Source organism: Rhipicephalus microplus, chromosome 3 (assembly GCF_043290135.1).
Source record: "Rhipicephalus microplus isolate Deutch F79 chromosome 3, USDA_Rmic, whole genome shotgun sequence".
Taxonomy (NCBI): Eukaryota; Metazoa; Arthropoda; class Arachnida; order Ixodida; family Ixodidae; genus Rhipicephalus; species Rhipicephalus microplus.
Genome location: NC_134702.1, coordinates 287,297,987 through 287,313,963, shown reverse-complemented (window position 1 = coordinate 287,313,963; position 15,977 = coordinate 287,297,987). Strand labels below are relative to the sequence as shown.

The 15,977-nt window shown below is 46.9% G+C and overlaps 1 protein-coding gene across 1 annotated transcript in view; it reads right to left on the bottom strand.

The window, feature by feature from the left end:
• LOC119167497 (agrin) overlaps positions 1–9,956 on the bottom strand; it is a 480,279-nt gene extending 470,323 nt beyond the window's left edge. Inside the window, exon 1 of the mRNA XM_037418989.2 lies at positions 9,710–9,956. Coding sequence (XP_037274886.1) covers positions 9,710–9,723 — 14 coding nt within the window. The 5' untranslated portion in view covers positions 9,724–9,956. The remainder of the gene's footprint in view (positions 1–9,709) is intronic.
• Between the last annotated feature and the right edge of the window lie 6,021 nt (positions 9,957–15,977).

The following is a 15,977-nucleotide window of genomic DNA, read 5'->3' as shown; positions in this document are numbered from 1 at the left end:
ACACGGTCGTTGCCCCGCTGAATTTGCGCCAAAACTGCACCAATTCCGTGACCACTCGCGTCTGTTCGCACTTCTGTAGGAGCATCGGGGTGGAAATGTGCAAGAATAGGAGGTGTCGTTAGAGCGGTGATTAGCTAAGAGAAGGCGTCAGCTTGAGGAGGCCCCCAAGAAAATGGGACGTCTTGTTTGAGAAGGTCAGTGAGTGGTCGTGCGAGTGCCGCAGTTTTCACGAACTGGCGAAAGTAGGAGCAGAGGCCCACAAAACTGCGAACATCATCGACAGAGCGTGGGACTGGGAAGTTTGTTACAGCGTGTACTTTCGCCGGGTCTTGCCGTACGCCGGCAGCGTCAACAAGGTGACCCAATACGGTAATCTGACGAAGACCGAAGTGGCACTTGGAGGAATTGAGCTGCAGGCCGGCCCGTCGAAATATGGATAGAATGGTCGAAAGGCGTTCAAGGTGGGTTGCAAAGGTAGGTGAGAAAATGACCACGTCGTCCAGGTAACACAAACATGTCGACCATTTAAATCCTTGTAGGAGCGTGTCCATCATTCTCTCGAAGGTCGCTGGCGCGTTGCAGAGCCCGAATGGCATGACCTTGAATTGGTAAAGACCATCAGGGGTAACGAAGGCGGTCTTTTCTCGGTCTATGTCATCTACAGCAATTTGCCAGTAGCCAGATCGGAGATCGAGAGATGAAAAGAAGGTGGCACCATGGAAGCAATCAAGGGCATCATCAATGCGTGGTAGAGGGTACACGTCTTTTTTAGTAATTTTGTTGAGGTGGCGATAATCAACGCAGAAACGCCATGAGCCGTCTTTTTTTTTTACTAATACCACGGGAAATGCCCAAGGGCTTGTCGATGGTTCGATTACGTTTTTTGTAAGCATTTTGGCCACTTCTTTCTGAATCACTTCTCGCTCGGACGCTGACACGCGGTACGGCCGACGGTGAATGGGCGCAGAGTCACCGGTGTTGATCCGGTGATTGACAATTTTATTCTGGCCCAAAGGACGATCGCCGGTGTCGAAAATGTCACTGTATGAGGCCAAAACTTGGCAGAGAGCGTCGGCCTGGTGAGGCGACAGCTCCGATCCAATCATGTTTCGAAAAATACCATCGTCTGAGCTGGGTGACCGTGAGACTGCGCTTCGATCAAGACCAGATACAGCGACAACACTGACATCGTCCTCTGTTATGGCAGTTAGCTTGGCTAGAGACATCTGGCAGGACAACACTTGAGGGGTGAAAGCAAAGTTAAGGAGCGGAAGTCCTACACAGTTATCCGCTATAGTCGCGATGGTATAGGGCACAGTAACACTGTGCGTCAGCCGAACGTCAGTAATTGGCGTAACGATATAATCACCGTCAGGAACGGGAGGGGTCGATGACAAAAACACGTACGTGACGGCTCGAGGTGGCAGGCGAACGAAAGTGGTTGGGCTCAAGCGGCTGGTGGGCTTTGCACAGTAGTCGGCAAAGATTGGTAGATCAAGGCTGAGGGTACCAGACGAACAATCAATTAGGCCGAGTGTGCCGAAAGAAAATCAAGGCCAAGTATGAGGTCATGAGGGCAGCAGGCTAGCACGGCAAAAAGGACCACGGCGTGACGACCGGCGATGCTGACACGAGCAGTGCACATTCCGATTACTCGTACAGTACCGCCATCGGCAACACGTATTGCTTGCGTCGTAGATGGCGTCATATATCTTTTGTAAGCGGCAGCGTAGAGAAGCGCTCATAATAGACAGGTGCGCATCTGTGTCAATGAGGGCGGTCACAGGAACATGGTCGACTTCTACTTCAAGCAGGCTATGGTGCGTGGGAAGCGTCAGTAGAGGATTTTCGGCCGTCATTGGTATTGCAGCTTCACCTCTATAAGCTGCAATATCTAGTTTTCCTGCTGCGGTCGTCCAGAGAAGCTCGGCGAGGAAAAGCGCCGAGGTGGCGGAGAGCGGGATTGGCGACGTAGCGGCGACGGGGAGCGAGAGCTGCGGCGACCGGACGAAGGGGCGTCAGGGTAGCGGCGACCGGGCAAAGGAGCGTCAGTGGAAGGCTCGTAAGATGACGACGAATAGAAATTGAAGGGTGCGGCGACTGAACGTCGAGGGATCGTCGGATGTATGAGCGCTGAGGTAGAGAAAGTCTGACGTGGTTGGTTTGACCAACGGCGGCGGCAATAGCGAGAAACGTGCCCAGGCTGGTGGCAGGAAAAACAAATAGGCCGGTCGTCGGGCGTTCGCCATTCCGAAGGGTTACGGAAGGGCATTGTTGGAGGTGAACGGCGAGCGTGTCCTCGGGAGTAGGACGGGACTTCAGGGCGAGTCAAAGGACATGCTGATGGAAGGCCGAGGCTCGCAAACTCCTGCCTCACCACAGCTTGTATTAACGCCACTGGCGGCTGTTGTTGGTCAGAGGCGAGCGTTACGAAAACGGGTGGCTGAAGAGGAGCCGGACAGGCGGCTTCGATTTCCCAACGAACAATGCGTGTGACGTTGTCATACGTGGGGGACTGGCGGGCGGCTTCACACGATGAGGTTGCGGCCGTGTTCGGCAGCCGGGTGAATCGCTGAGTAATACGGCGGCTCTTGGCTTCTTCGAACCACCGGCCCTCCTTAATGATGGCGTCGACGATGGCAACGTTGTACACTAAAAGATTAAATGCGTCGTCTGCTATGCCTTTCAGCACATGGGCCACTTTCTCAGACTCACTCATGTGCTCGTCAATCTGGCGGCATAGGGCGATGACATCGTGAATGTACGCGACGTACGACTCCGTCGACGTCTGTGCACGAGCCGCCAGTTGATTCCGCGCTGCTGTCTGCCGCCCAACGGTGTCGCCAAAAAGGTCGCGGATCTTCTCCTTAAAGGAGTCCCAGCTCGTAATCTGCGCTTCGTGCGTCTCGAACCACACTCGCGGTGGGCCATCGAGGTAAAAAAGCACATTGGCAAGCATTAGAGTCGGGTCTCATCTATAGCTTGCGCTGACCCGTTTGTACCGGTTGATCCATTTGTCGACGTCAACGCCATCCTGACCGGAAAATACACCGGGATCGCGAGCAGGAGGTAGAAAGACGTATGTAGAAGTCACGGTAGGGGCAGGTGGTGAAGACGATGGTTGTTCAACTTGTGACATGGTTGGACCTATGATGATGCGGCCGTTGCGGAGCTTCGTGATGAAGACGGGGAAGTACCCAGCACGTCCACCACAAAAGTGTTACGTAAAAATGACACAAGGCGTGTCTATTTAAAATCTATATTTAAAATGATGCGTATGGCGTCGACTAAGATGGAAGACAGGACGCACAACCGACAGACCACTTCCTCGTTGTCGTCTTCTGACCACTGATATGTCAGCTACGTAGCAATATTATCTGAATTTGAAAACAAACGTGCCATTCTCGGTATGTTTGTTGATTTTAGTAAGGCCTTCGACAACATACAACATTCCACGTTGTTTGAAAAGTTACAATGCGATGAAATTCGTGGTCATCCACGAGACCTAAAAAAAAGTTACCTTAAATATCGCAAACAGGCGGTTGAAATAGGTAGGAAATTCTCAGAGCTGAAGCCTATTACTAAGGGTGTACCTCAGGGAAGCATCCTTAGACCCCTTCCTTTTATAGCCTACATAAATGATTTAACTCGTATTGCACTGTGAGTTTGTTAGAGGCAGGTCACGCGGCCAGTATTGTCGGCACCGCATCTCGCCCGAGTTTCGCTTTTCCGTTTTCGCTCTGTAACAGGCGACCAGCACCACTTGCGTCCGTGCACCAGCGTTTGCGGTATTTCGTGGCTCCACCAAAAGACGTAGTTAAGAGATCACGTATACGAGCAACCCCTGGTGCGACATAAACACGGCCAAACGATCTACGAGAACCTATGATTGATGGTGTACTTACTACCACTTCTCTTTTGTATTCTTGAAGAGCCTTTCTATAGCGTGACTGAAGTTCATTCGAACGCGGAAGGCACCTTTAAGAATCTCCGCTCCGGTGGCGAAGTCACTGGTAGGATGTGTGATATTGTCGAAATGCACAATTTTCTCAAGACCAAGTCCGTCTATAAGCGGTCAGACTATGTCAGTGGAAAAACTCATTCGATCACAAACATACGGGAGACAGACAAAATTCACAAGTAGCTATGTCACTGAAAGGGTGCAGCATCTCGCGTGGCGAGTGGGCTTCTTCTGCTTTCTAACGGCCGGCACAATGCCTCATAACATCTATCACGGCTCCTTCAAAGTCAATCAGAACTGGTAGCATAGTAGCGTTTTAGGCGAGACACATGACCAATATAAGTGGGCACGGCGAGACGACAGTGACTATGTTGCTGACCATGAAGTTCTTCGTTGTACAGGTTTCGCTGCTGACGGTAACAGAATTACCGAGCACGAATGACACGTGCGCGCCGCCGGTTGACACCATCTACCTTTCCGTGGCAGATCTGCATGTGCGGACGCCGATACTGACCTGTATGGACGCTCCGACGCAGCGACAGTTGCGCATGTCCGTCACATCAGTGTCCGAGGCTATAAAGCATCCACTGCAGCATTTCTTCGACAGTGGGCACGGCGAGACGACAGGGACTATGTTGCTGACCACGAAGTTCTTCTTCATTGTACAGGTTTCGCTGCTAATGGTCACAGGATTACCGAGCACGAATGACACGTGCGCGCCGCCGGTTGACACCATCTACCTTTCCGTGGCAGATCTGCATGTGCGGACGCCGATACTGACCTTCTGTATGGACACTCCGACGCCGCTACAGTTGCGCATGTCCATGACATCAGCGACCGAGGCTATAAAGCATCCACTGCAGCATTTCTTCGAAGTGGGCACGGCGAGACGACAGTGACTATGTTGCTGACCACGAAGTTCTTCTTCGTTGTACAGGTTAGCTACTCTGCTTCCAACATAAAAACTATAGTGATGAAGTCATGTTAGTAGTTGTGCCGTGCCCAAGCACCTGTTTAAGTATTGCATATGAGTGCTATTGTGCATGCAAAATGTTACTCTGTGGTGACGTTGAGACAAACCCAGGACCCACGAACGCTGATTTATTACACAGTATTCTTCAGGGCCAAGCAGATATGAAGGCTGAAATACTGCTATTAAAATCGATAAACGAACGAATAATGTGCAACATGGACTTGCGATTTCGAGCAATTGAAGCCAAACTACAGGAATTTAAAGATAAATCACCGGAAGTTGCAGCTCTTGAATCCACTGCAGCTTCCTTTAAAACTGTGCTGTCATGGCAGAGCTCCAAGTTAACTGATCTCGAAGAGCGAAGCCGTCGGGCAAACCTTATCATTCATGGTGTTCTCAAAAACACAAATGAAGATGACACCTGTCTTTGAACTGCTGTTGTAACCGATATATTCGAGAATACATTGGGAGTGAAGTGCAAGTCCATAGCCCGCATTCACCGTCTTGGCCGCCAAGGCCTGTCATAGCTTACTTTCAAGATTATCAGGAGAAACAAGAAGTCTTAAAGAATTTAAATAAATTGAAGGGCTCCAATATTTATGTACAAAATGATTATAGCCAGTGCACGCTGCGCAAGCGCCGCCTGCTTTAAGAAAGTGCAAAAACTGAACGCGACAGCAGGAAACGGGTTACTCTTATTCACGACAAGATCAAAATTGATGGCAAACTTTTTAGCTGGATTGACGCCAAAAATGTGCGTGTAGCCCTTAATCCGCAAGCTACAGGTTCTGATTGACCCGCTCGACAGTATGTGTCCAAAAGTTTGAGAGTGCTTAACGTAAACGTGCAAAGCCTGTCAAATAAAGTTGACAAGCTCGAGTACCTTCTACTCACCTACGACCCTCACATTACAATAATCACAGAAGCCTGGCTGCACGAAGCTATAAATGATTCAGTACTGATTCCTCCGAGATATCAAATCTTCAGGCGTGACCGGCCAACAAGAGGTGGTGGTGTAGCAATAGTTCTCAAAGATTGTATTAGTGCTCGGCCCCTTCAACAAATTCATGAGCACGAAAGTTTATTTCTTAAGGTAAGCTGCTGGGGCCATTGCTTCACCGTATGTGCCATCTACAGACCACCCTCTTCAACACACGAATATCTGTCTAGACTATATGACCACATGTGCACGTTTAAAAATGATCCTCTGATTCTTGCAGGTGATTTTAACTTGCCCAATGTTGACTGGCGCGTTCCATGCTCTAGCTCTGATGTAACGACGTTAAACCCTTTCGCTGACATTGCCTTGATGTGCGATCTTGTGCAGATTGTTAATTAGTGCACCAGAGAGGCTGTAAACACCCGTTCTACACTCGACCTAGTCTTTTTAAATTCCGATGTATGCAAATACACGGTCTCTATTGAAGATGGCATTTCCGACCATAAAGCAGTATTTTTATCCTTCGGTATTGGTGAAAACAAAGCACACCGACAAGAGACCAGGCATGTCATTAAGGATTACTCGAAGGCGGATGACCAGGCCATTTTGGATTATCTGTGGTTGTTATGTGATAATCTTTCTGATGATGTGCCGATCGCCTGGAACGAAATAAAAACTGCAATACATGACTGCACTGATAAGTTTGTGCCAAACAAATGGGTTAGGAAAAACCGAAATAACCCATGGATTACTAGAGATATTATACATTTGCACCGCAACCTAAAGCGAGCTAGAAAAAAGAAAAAAAATACCCTGCAGACTTATCACGTTGAAGGCCCAACTTGCAACTCGGCTAAGCGAAACTAAGGCAAGATACTTCAACCACTCGCTTCCTAAAGTTTTGAAAACTAACCCGGATAGATTCTGGCGGTACTTGAGCGATGCGCACAAAACACCGACCGAGATATCAGTAAATGGCTGTATTGCTAACGATCCAGTCAATATTGCAAACACATTCAATCAGTATTTTCACTCAGTATTCACTCAGGGAGATCATGCTGACACAAACATTATTTCTCTGTCTACTATATCTGCCGATTTCATAACTTTCGAAGGTGTCCTTTCACTGTTACTGAATGTTAAGACTAAATCTTCCGATGGTCCCGACGGCATACCTAATGCATTTTTGCAACGTTACGCTGAACCTATCGCGCATGTCTTCACCCATATTTTTCGTCTTTCGTTTCATAATTCAATTCTTCCCGATGATTGGCGAACGGCATGTGTTATTCCCATATTTAAAAAAGGTGATTGCCTAAATGTTGAAAACTACCGGCCAATATCATTACCTTCTGGTCCTTGTAAACTTCTTAACATATCATCACGCATTACATAATGTCAATTCTTAAAGAAAACAGTAATTTGACTCCTTTATAGCATGGTTTTAGGAAGGGCCTCTCGACTACCACTCCACTTGTCACCGCAATTCACGACTTCGCAATGGCACTTGATAAGGGCGACCAAATAGACGCCATCTTCTTACATTTTAGAAAAAACTTTCGACTGTGTTTGCCATAGTAAATTACTCACCAAACTTTCAAACATTGGCCTACCCATTACTGTAAATAATTGGATCCGCTCCTACCTTACCAGCCGCAAACAGTTTGTCCAGGTCGAGGGCTGCTGCTCTGGGGTTCTACCTGTAACCTCGGGAGTTCCACAAGGCAGTGTCCTTGGCCCTGTCTTGTTTCTCATCTTTATCAATCGCATAGTTTCATCAGTTGACACCTCCGTCATAAGCCTAAAGCTTTTTGCAGATGACTGCATTCTTTACAAGCCAATTAAAAGTGAAAGGGACCAAGAGTGCTTGCAGAACAACCTAAATTCTCTCTCCGATTGGCGCCATACCTGGTCGATGGAGTTAAACATTAGTAAATCGGTCTATATGCGTATCTCAAATAAAATTACCCCTTTTGCATCACGCTACACCTTAAATAATAATCCGTTGATCGAAGTGAGCAATTTTTAATACTTGGGAGTCAATATGACTAATAGACTGTCGTGAAGTAACCACATTGACGACGCTTGTTCCTCCACCTCTGAAAAACTAGGGTTTCTTAGACACAAACGAAAAAAAGCGCCAACTCAGATCAAACTTCTTGCATATAATACATTTATTCGACCCCGTCTAGAGTACGCATGCCTAGCCTGGGACCCGTATTTTAAAAATGATGTTTATAAACTTGAAATGGTCCAGAGGAGGGCGGTAAGATTCATCTATAATGCCTATCACAATCTTGATTCACCTTCATCACTAATGGCTACTAACAACATTCCGCTCTTGAAACAGCATAGAACTATCGCCAGACTCAAGTTTATTTTCCTGCTTCGTAATCATCAGTTTAATATCGATCCCAGTAAATACATCTCTCCCTCTTCTTCCAGGAAAATCAGGCATGCTCACAATCATGATCTGACACCTTACTTTGCACGTACTAACCTTTTCAAACATTCCTTCTTTCCGAAAACCATTAGCGACTGGAAAGCACTGCCTTCAAATGTTTTTCCTGAGCGTGGCATTCCCGACTTTGAAAACTACATGCATCTTTGGTGTAATCAACACTGTTGATATTTCTATGCTAGATTACCTCATCTTATTATTTCAACTGTGTAGCTTTACTTTTCCGTGCTTGAAACTGTTTCTAGAAGTTTGTTCGCTTTTTTTTCTAGATATGTATAACTAAGCATCTTATTTAGTATGAATTGTTTTTCAGTAGCTTTGTGTATTCTAACTTGCTGTATAACTTGTTCGCTTTTTTCACTATGCTCCCTTTTTGTGCCCCTCCTGCTTGGTCTATGGACTGCAGTATGTAATAAATAAAATAAATAAATAAAATAAATCAGTAGGTGGTGTAGCACAAAATGAGTGCCGGTGAACGACAGTGATTATGTAGTCGACGACGGTGATCTTGCGGAGAACTCTTTAGGGCCCTGTGTACCGATGCAGGAGCATCTCACACATTCATTCACGTTGTTTCGACGTTCAAGTAGGACAATAAATTAAGAAAGCTAGTCGACGTCGCGGTACTGGTAATCGTAGAACACTTTTTGTGAAGCGCACCTCCTGTCAAGCCTGAGAGACACAGAGCTTTACTATGGGCGATTCGGCGTCTTTGAAGTAAAGGCAATGAGAGTGTAATGTCAGCTTCCCGCCCATTTCGCTCTGGTGCCGAATTTGTGCACCTCTGCCGCACTTGAAAAATGTGACACCCGAGTTCATCTTCACCTCCCTGCCTCTAGAGACCTTTTCTTATAACGTACAATATCTATATTTATTCTTCTTTTTCCAAATAAAGGTTACATAGTTGCGAGTCAACGCCTGTTCTGTGCTCTTCTTTTCCTCGTCTTGTGGGCGCTGTTTCAGCCAGACATGAACGCTTACCAACCCGCTTATGTTTATATTCTCAGAAAATGCAAATCTACGCCTCCTTCATACAACAAAACCATTTGCAGCGCTATCACTTCACACTAATGTTGCATTCTCTAGCAAAAATCACTTAATCGAAAGATGATTAGAGCGATACTTATGTCGAAGTTGCCAGCGACGGCAGTTTTAAAACAGCGACGGCTGTGCCAGCCTTTCGTTTAGACTATTGCTTACTGTAACGATTTCTCGATTCAAAGCAAAGTGCATACACCCTTCAGCCAGGGCTCGCTCGGTGTGTGTGCACCGAAGACATGTATGGCTGCTGCATATGTGACATGCACTATCAGTAACGGCAGACCAACGGCACCTTCTGGCAACGGCCGGTGAGGTTACGGTACATCAACTCACCCTGTCCGCTCCATCTTGTCGTCGTTGGTCGGCTGTCTCCTCTGAAACGGGTGCTGTTAGCTGATCGGTGTCGCCCACTCGGCGACGCACGAGCACGTCAGGGCGCGTAGGGGTATCCCAAAAGCGGCCGCCAAGCGTGGGTGCCCAACAGGTTCCTCGTCGGCCACGGCGGCCCCGCTACGGGCCTCCTCCACCGCCAGCCGGGCCGGCGGCGGCACCGTTGCGGACACCATCAGACACTCGCCGCGCGCTCGCGGTTGTCTGCGGTGCTTGCTTCGCCTGCCCCACCCCACCTGAATGACTCGCCCTCGCTAGTGGTCGAAGTGCAGCCGAGAGACCGGCATTCACGCTGGCTTTGCACTGTTATTGCGACGCGTGCTTCCGTCTTGATGTGCGCCCTCTATTCCTTTCAGCTGCCCCATCCCGGGGCCGTAAATTCAGAAAAATTTCAAAGTGAGAAACACAACGCGCTGTGGAGGCCATTTATTATACACTGTTGATATCAGTGAGCCACTCTTTGCCACGAGGACAGAATGAAAGGAGCTGCCTCCCTTTTGTGGCGATAAGAAAAAACACGAAAGCGCTCGGCTGTTTCTCATGCAGCATGCATGGAATATGGATGGGTAATTTTACTGAGGTGCTTCGGTGCGCGCAATTAGCGCTCATCGAGCCGCGTCCACGTCGGACAGAGAGACCTCGCCCTTCCGCCACATCGTGTGCCCGATGTACAGCGGTGCTTCAAGGTCCGAGCTGCGTAGAACTAAAGTAAAGTGTACGTAGAGCGCGGCCCGCTCGTCCTTTGGACACTTTGAAGAGTGATCCGCAGGATTCGTGACCTGATTGGAAGGAAGCACCTCCCCGGTTTTCAAGGTCTGACTTGTAGGGACTGCGAAGGAGGTAGAGGACGCGAGCGAGTACGCGAGAAACAAATTCTGGAACAAACCCTGATACTGCCAACATTTACACAAGCCTCTTGTATGATTCATCGGCTTTTCAATCCGGTTCTCTCTGGCAACAGCTGTTCCTGAGGTTTGCCACCACCCGCATGGACGCGATGAAAGCAGGATAGCCGGGACAGGCACAACTTTGAACAACATGTAGGCTTATTTTTATCCATATAAAAATAAGATCATGTCTAAAGGGACTGACAACTGCCCTGAGCATGAAATGACTCCACTGATGGAAAGATTGCCCGTCGCACTGACTCGAAACAACCCTGTTTTATTTCTGTGTGTGTGAGAGAATTAGATGAACAAATATTTCTTAATTGAAAGTCCAGAAAAATTATCTGTTGTGCATGTGGCGGCAAGAACATGAACGATCCAACGTACCAGGCCGACTGTTGATTACTCCACACGCTCGACGCTTTTTTGTTAGTATTTAAATATTCCTAGTTTCTTTTCTTTAAAAGACATATACATATAGGCCTACTTTAGCGGTATGCATTAAGTGGCGCTGCATTCACGTGAAAAAATGATCCCATGCTGGTCAGTGCACCTTGAGTAATATTTCAACGTGCTCACGCAACCATGCAGGCCATTTCTAGATCTCCAAGGTTTTGGGGCGTCTTGCTAGGTATACCCTACGTCTCAGAAATGACATGCACTGCTACCAGCGCTGTGCAGAACAGCGTTCCAGGATTTGGGGGGAAACGGCGGGTGCCGTTGAGTAATGGTGAAACTTTTTACGGCAACGTGATATGTTTCCGAAGTAACGGCAGGGGGAACGACGTTCCTTTTGTAAACGCTTCACGACATTTAACAGGTGCACACGCACACACATATCACATAATGCAAAAAGGCCGGAGGGGCTACTTCATCAGGCACATGACTATGCTGCATCAAACTTTACAATTCAAGGAACTTGCCCGAGGCACAGGTGAGTGCGCGATCCGAGACTGACCTCGTGTGGACGGGACTGTCGAATTTTCGCAGTACAGCAACTATGCTCAAGGTATGACGTATGTCTTAGAAAGAATCATAATGAACCAGCACACGATCTCTTCAACCTCTTCATCTTCCTATTCACTCTCGGAGCAACTTCCCTGGTTGGTCGGGCGTGGGATCCAATCACTCCAATGGGCGAGAAGTAACGATGGAGCGAAAGAGTTATGGAGGAAGACAAAGCAAGAAGTTATTGGCAAAAAAATTATCAGAGAGGAGAAATTCGATACCACCTATCCACGATCCGAAGGCGAGTGACTATTGGCCGCGGGATCGAGCAGAGTCGCCGTCTGGCGGCCATTGGCCTAAACAGCGAAGTGTGGATTGCTGCCCGCGTCATCTGCGAGCCACGTCGTGTTTTCATAGGGGAGTAATTCCTCGTGCACTTTCGCAAGGGGTGTTCGGATAGGTTAGCGCGAGCTTAGCTGCTTGTAAGTATGCCTGAAACGACGTATGAAAGCATTTGGTCTTGCTCGGCTGGCAATACAGTGCAATAAAATCAGCGATGTGCAACTGTCCAGTGTGCTGTGTTTTGTCACCGAACCCTCCAATTACCAGAATCATTTCAGTGCGGCTGTCATATCCTGTTTCAAGCCCATCGTAAAATGCACTTGGCATCCTCTCAAACACGAATACTATTGAATGGTGCGTGAATGCAGCGTCACAGAGACTTTGATGCATACAAAAACGAGCCTCTAAGCCGAGCACTTGCACCTTGTTGTTAGGTGAATAACTACGGCACTGTATATGTTCAATGACTACGCGGAGAGCTTCAGTTGTGTTTATCTGCCCATGGTACAACTACATAGAGATAATTTTATTAAGTAAAGTGTCACAATTCAGTACTTAAACTCTTCCTAAAACAAAGTGGCTGACTGCCATTTTTTTTACTTGGGGCAAAATTTACGAAGCAAAATTTGCTGTGAAGCACCCGTGTGCTTAGATTTAAAAATGCTTAAAACAGCACAGATGTTTAAAATTAGTTCAGACGGCGTGCCTTACATATACTGTTGTAAATTTCACGGAAAATCTCATTTATTACGCCGTGTTGATTGTTTGAGTGATCTTGTTATTGACTGGTGGAAGGCCGCGGTCATTTTTCGATGGAAAAAATGAAAAAGAGAACAAGTTTTTCCCATAAAACAAGCAGACCTTCTTTTTATCACTGTCATATATGGAAGTAATCCTTCGATCAAAGCTTTCTGCAGAACACTTATGAGCTTTTGATAGTTTTACTGGTGTACGAACATGTGCGTACGTGATAAACGTCAATGTAACACCAAAAGCTGTCAGCCACAAGGCCTTCCTGGCTGGACTTATCAACTGTGCCACATTTCATGGGGGACAGAATTAGGGGGGGGGGGGATGCGCATGCTTATTCGGTGGCACCGAACACGTCGCACCGATGTGAGGGATATCTTTTCTTCTCTTTATTTTGTAGTATTCAGATGAGCAAGATGTTGGTAAGTAATTGATAGATATGTGGGGTTCAACGTCCCAAAACCACCATATGATTATGAGAGACGCCGTAGTATAGGGCTCCGGAAATTCCGACCACCTGGGGTTCTTTAACGGGCACCCAAATCTGAGCACACGGCAAGATGTTAGTGAGTAGTTCATTCCTGCAAGGGGAGTGCGTAGTAGGCGGAACATAAGTGAAACGCGTACAAACAACACAGAACGAGCGTGATTTAGTGCGAAAGTGCACAGTCAGTCAACCAGGGCGAGCTCGACTCGCTAGTATTAGTAACGTTGCAGGGGCTTCGTGTGTCTATTCGGCAGAGTGGAGCATAAATATTACCAATAAACAGTAGTCAGCGCATTTCATTCACCGACAATCGGCGCAAACCACACGTAGCGAAACGCCATTGCGTGTATTTTTATACGCACCGCCGACCGCTCATCCACACTTCCGCGGGCACGGTGCCGTCACATATAGCCATGAACTCGTCGCGAATACGGTTATTGTGAAGACGATAGTCTTTCTTGGGGACCTTCGAGGCAAAAATTTTGGTCTGCCTGTCTGTCTGTCTGTCTCTCTGTCTGTCTGTCTACTCTTCACGGCACCGGGTACTTGAAATGGTTGACCCCATCCGCAGCGCCCACAATCGTTGCACAAGATTTAGCATTAAAACTGGTGCAATTCTCCATTAAAAAGCAATTGTTGCGCATGTCTGGGGCACTATAACAACACGTATATATTCTGCATGTGTGTCTTTTACTAGAAAAGGCATACATAGGTAAATTTAAGCACCGTGGCGCTTATCACACTGCGCTGACCATGCAACGCTTGCACGGAAAGGCGAGTGTTTCCAACGCTTTTCTAAGACGAGATGGTGGTGGCACTTACCCGCCGCCTTCTGTTCTACACCTTATCACCTCTCAGACGGGCGCACAAACCCGTCTCAGAGCCACGTGCTTTGTTTACCAAGAAAACTGCCAAATGGCGCTCATGTCACATGTGTGACGTGACTTGATGCGCTTGTTCACCTCCACTGCACGCTTGAGGCACTTTAACGCAGTGCTTCCAGAATACCATTCACCGAGTTTCTTGCACAGAACATCAAATAAATGCTTTTTTCACTCTCTCCACACGCAAGACTATCGTCTTTCGGCGACATTTGGCATAATATTATGCAGAGACGGGGCCCAATTTTTGCTGTGTATTTATTTATCATCGGCACAAGACTTTACACACATGTGTTTATTTTGGTCGTATCGGGCTTCAGTGATGAACGCATAGCACTGAAAAGTCAGCAGTTATGCCCAGGGTGAGTAGATCAAGTAAAGAAATTTTGTATTTATACACTACAACGGCAGTAGGGATGTATAAGCATCTTATCAATGCAAATACCATTTTTACTGACTTTCTATTTGCTCTTATTTATCTCTTAACTAAGTGATTATCTTACGTAAGCTTAGCAAATTATTGACTATGCGTTTTTTTTAAACTGCGCACACGCTAGCAGAGCGTAGCATAGCTTTGCATAGTGTTGTACAAAGGGGTTCGAAAGGGGTAGTGAGGAGAAAAAAAGATGGAAGAACGAGCATAGAAGAAGCTAAACTGAATGAAAGAAGAAAGAGAGTGCGAGACAAAAAAACAGAGAGGGGAATAGTCTGAAATATGTTAGCTGACTGCGAACAGGGGACTTCACTTAGTTGCCAATTTGTGTCCAGGACTTTATTTTCTATTTAACATAGAGTTTCCTAATATACACTAGAGGGAACTCTGGCGCTAGTGTCTATGGGCGCTGCAATGCACGGTGCTTCAGCGAGTATCGGAATGATAGGTAGTACACACATTTGTCTAATCTTCGTACTTCTGGCAAGCTTTTGGCTCCGTGTGTGTTCGTGTGGCTTGGAGCTGTTTTCTCACGAAACAAAAATCAGCAAATGTTGAGCGATTGCACTTCACCATTTTATTCTTTTAGACTCCCCTTTCCAAATTATGTCACGAAGTTCAAAATGGTAAAATCTTTCTTTCAAAACAAAACCGAAACACAGCAATGAACGAAGCCGCAAGTGCGATTTTCCGCTCGCAAGTACTAAGACTAGGCAAATGTGTGTACTACTCATGATTCCCATGGTCGCGGAACGATCGCAGCGACAGAGTCCCCTCTAGTTAATTTTAGGAAACTCTATGCTATTTACTCTGAAGTATCGATTCCCCACTGATTAAACGCTCAACTATTATCCCTTCCGATGCGGTGTCCTGTGCAATAAATTTCATTGTATTGGTGTATTGTGGAGATTTCTATTTGAATATCTGAAGGGCAGTCTCTTGACTGCACATTTGAAGACTGACTTGGAACTTGCCACATGTGTGGGACTCTAAAATAACCAGCACTCACGCTACACTTAGAACTGCTTGTTGTATGGCCGGTGGCCTCTAAAAAACGACTCGTGGTGTTTATTAGATCCATTTGACCCACGCATACACTGCTGTCGGTGACGTCTTTTTCGTATGATATACTCATTTTTAGCTTGAGGTAAGCTTTGGGATGACTTTATTTAACTTAAGGATTATACGACACTACATTTTGAATAACAAAGGTCAAATATAGCGCTAATGTAATGACACATTCCAATTTTCAAACTGTAGAGCGTTCCCTTCGCATTACAAGAACTTGTAACAGGAGCTCGTTCCAAAATTGAGAAGTAACCAGGAACGAGCTTTCGTTGATGTGGCAAAGGAACGTGTACAACACTGACTGCTACTCGGCACGGCCGTGCACATGCTTACTGTCATTTTCGATCGCTTGGCTTTGCTCCTAGAATAGGTTAAGTTCAGCGTAAACACGCACAGGCCCATAGGATACACGCAG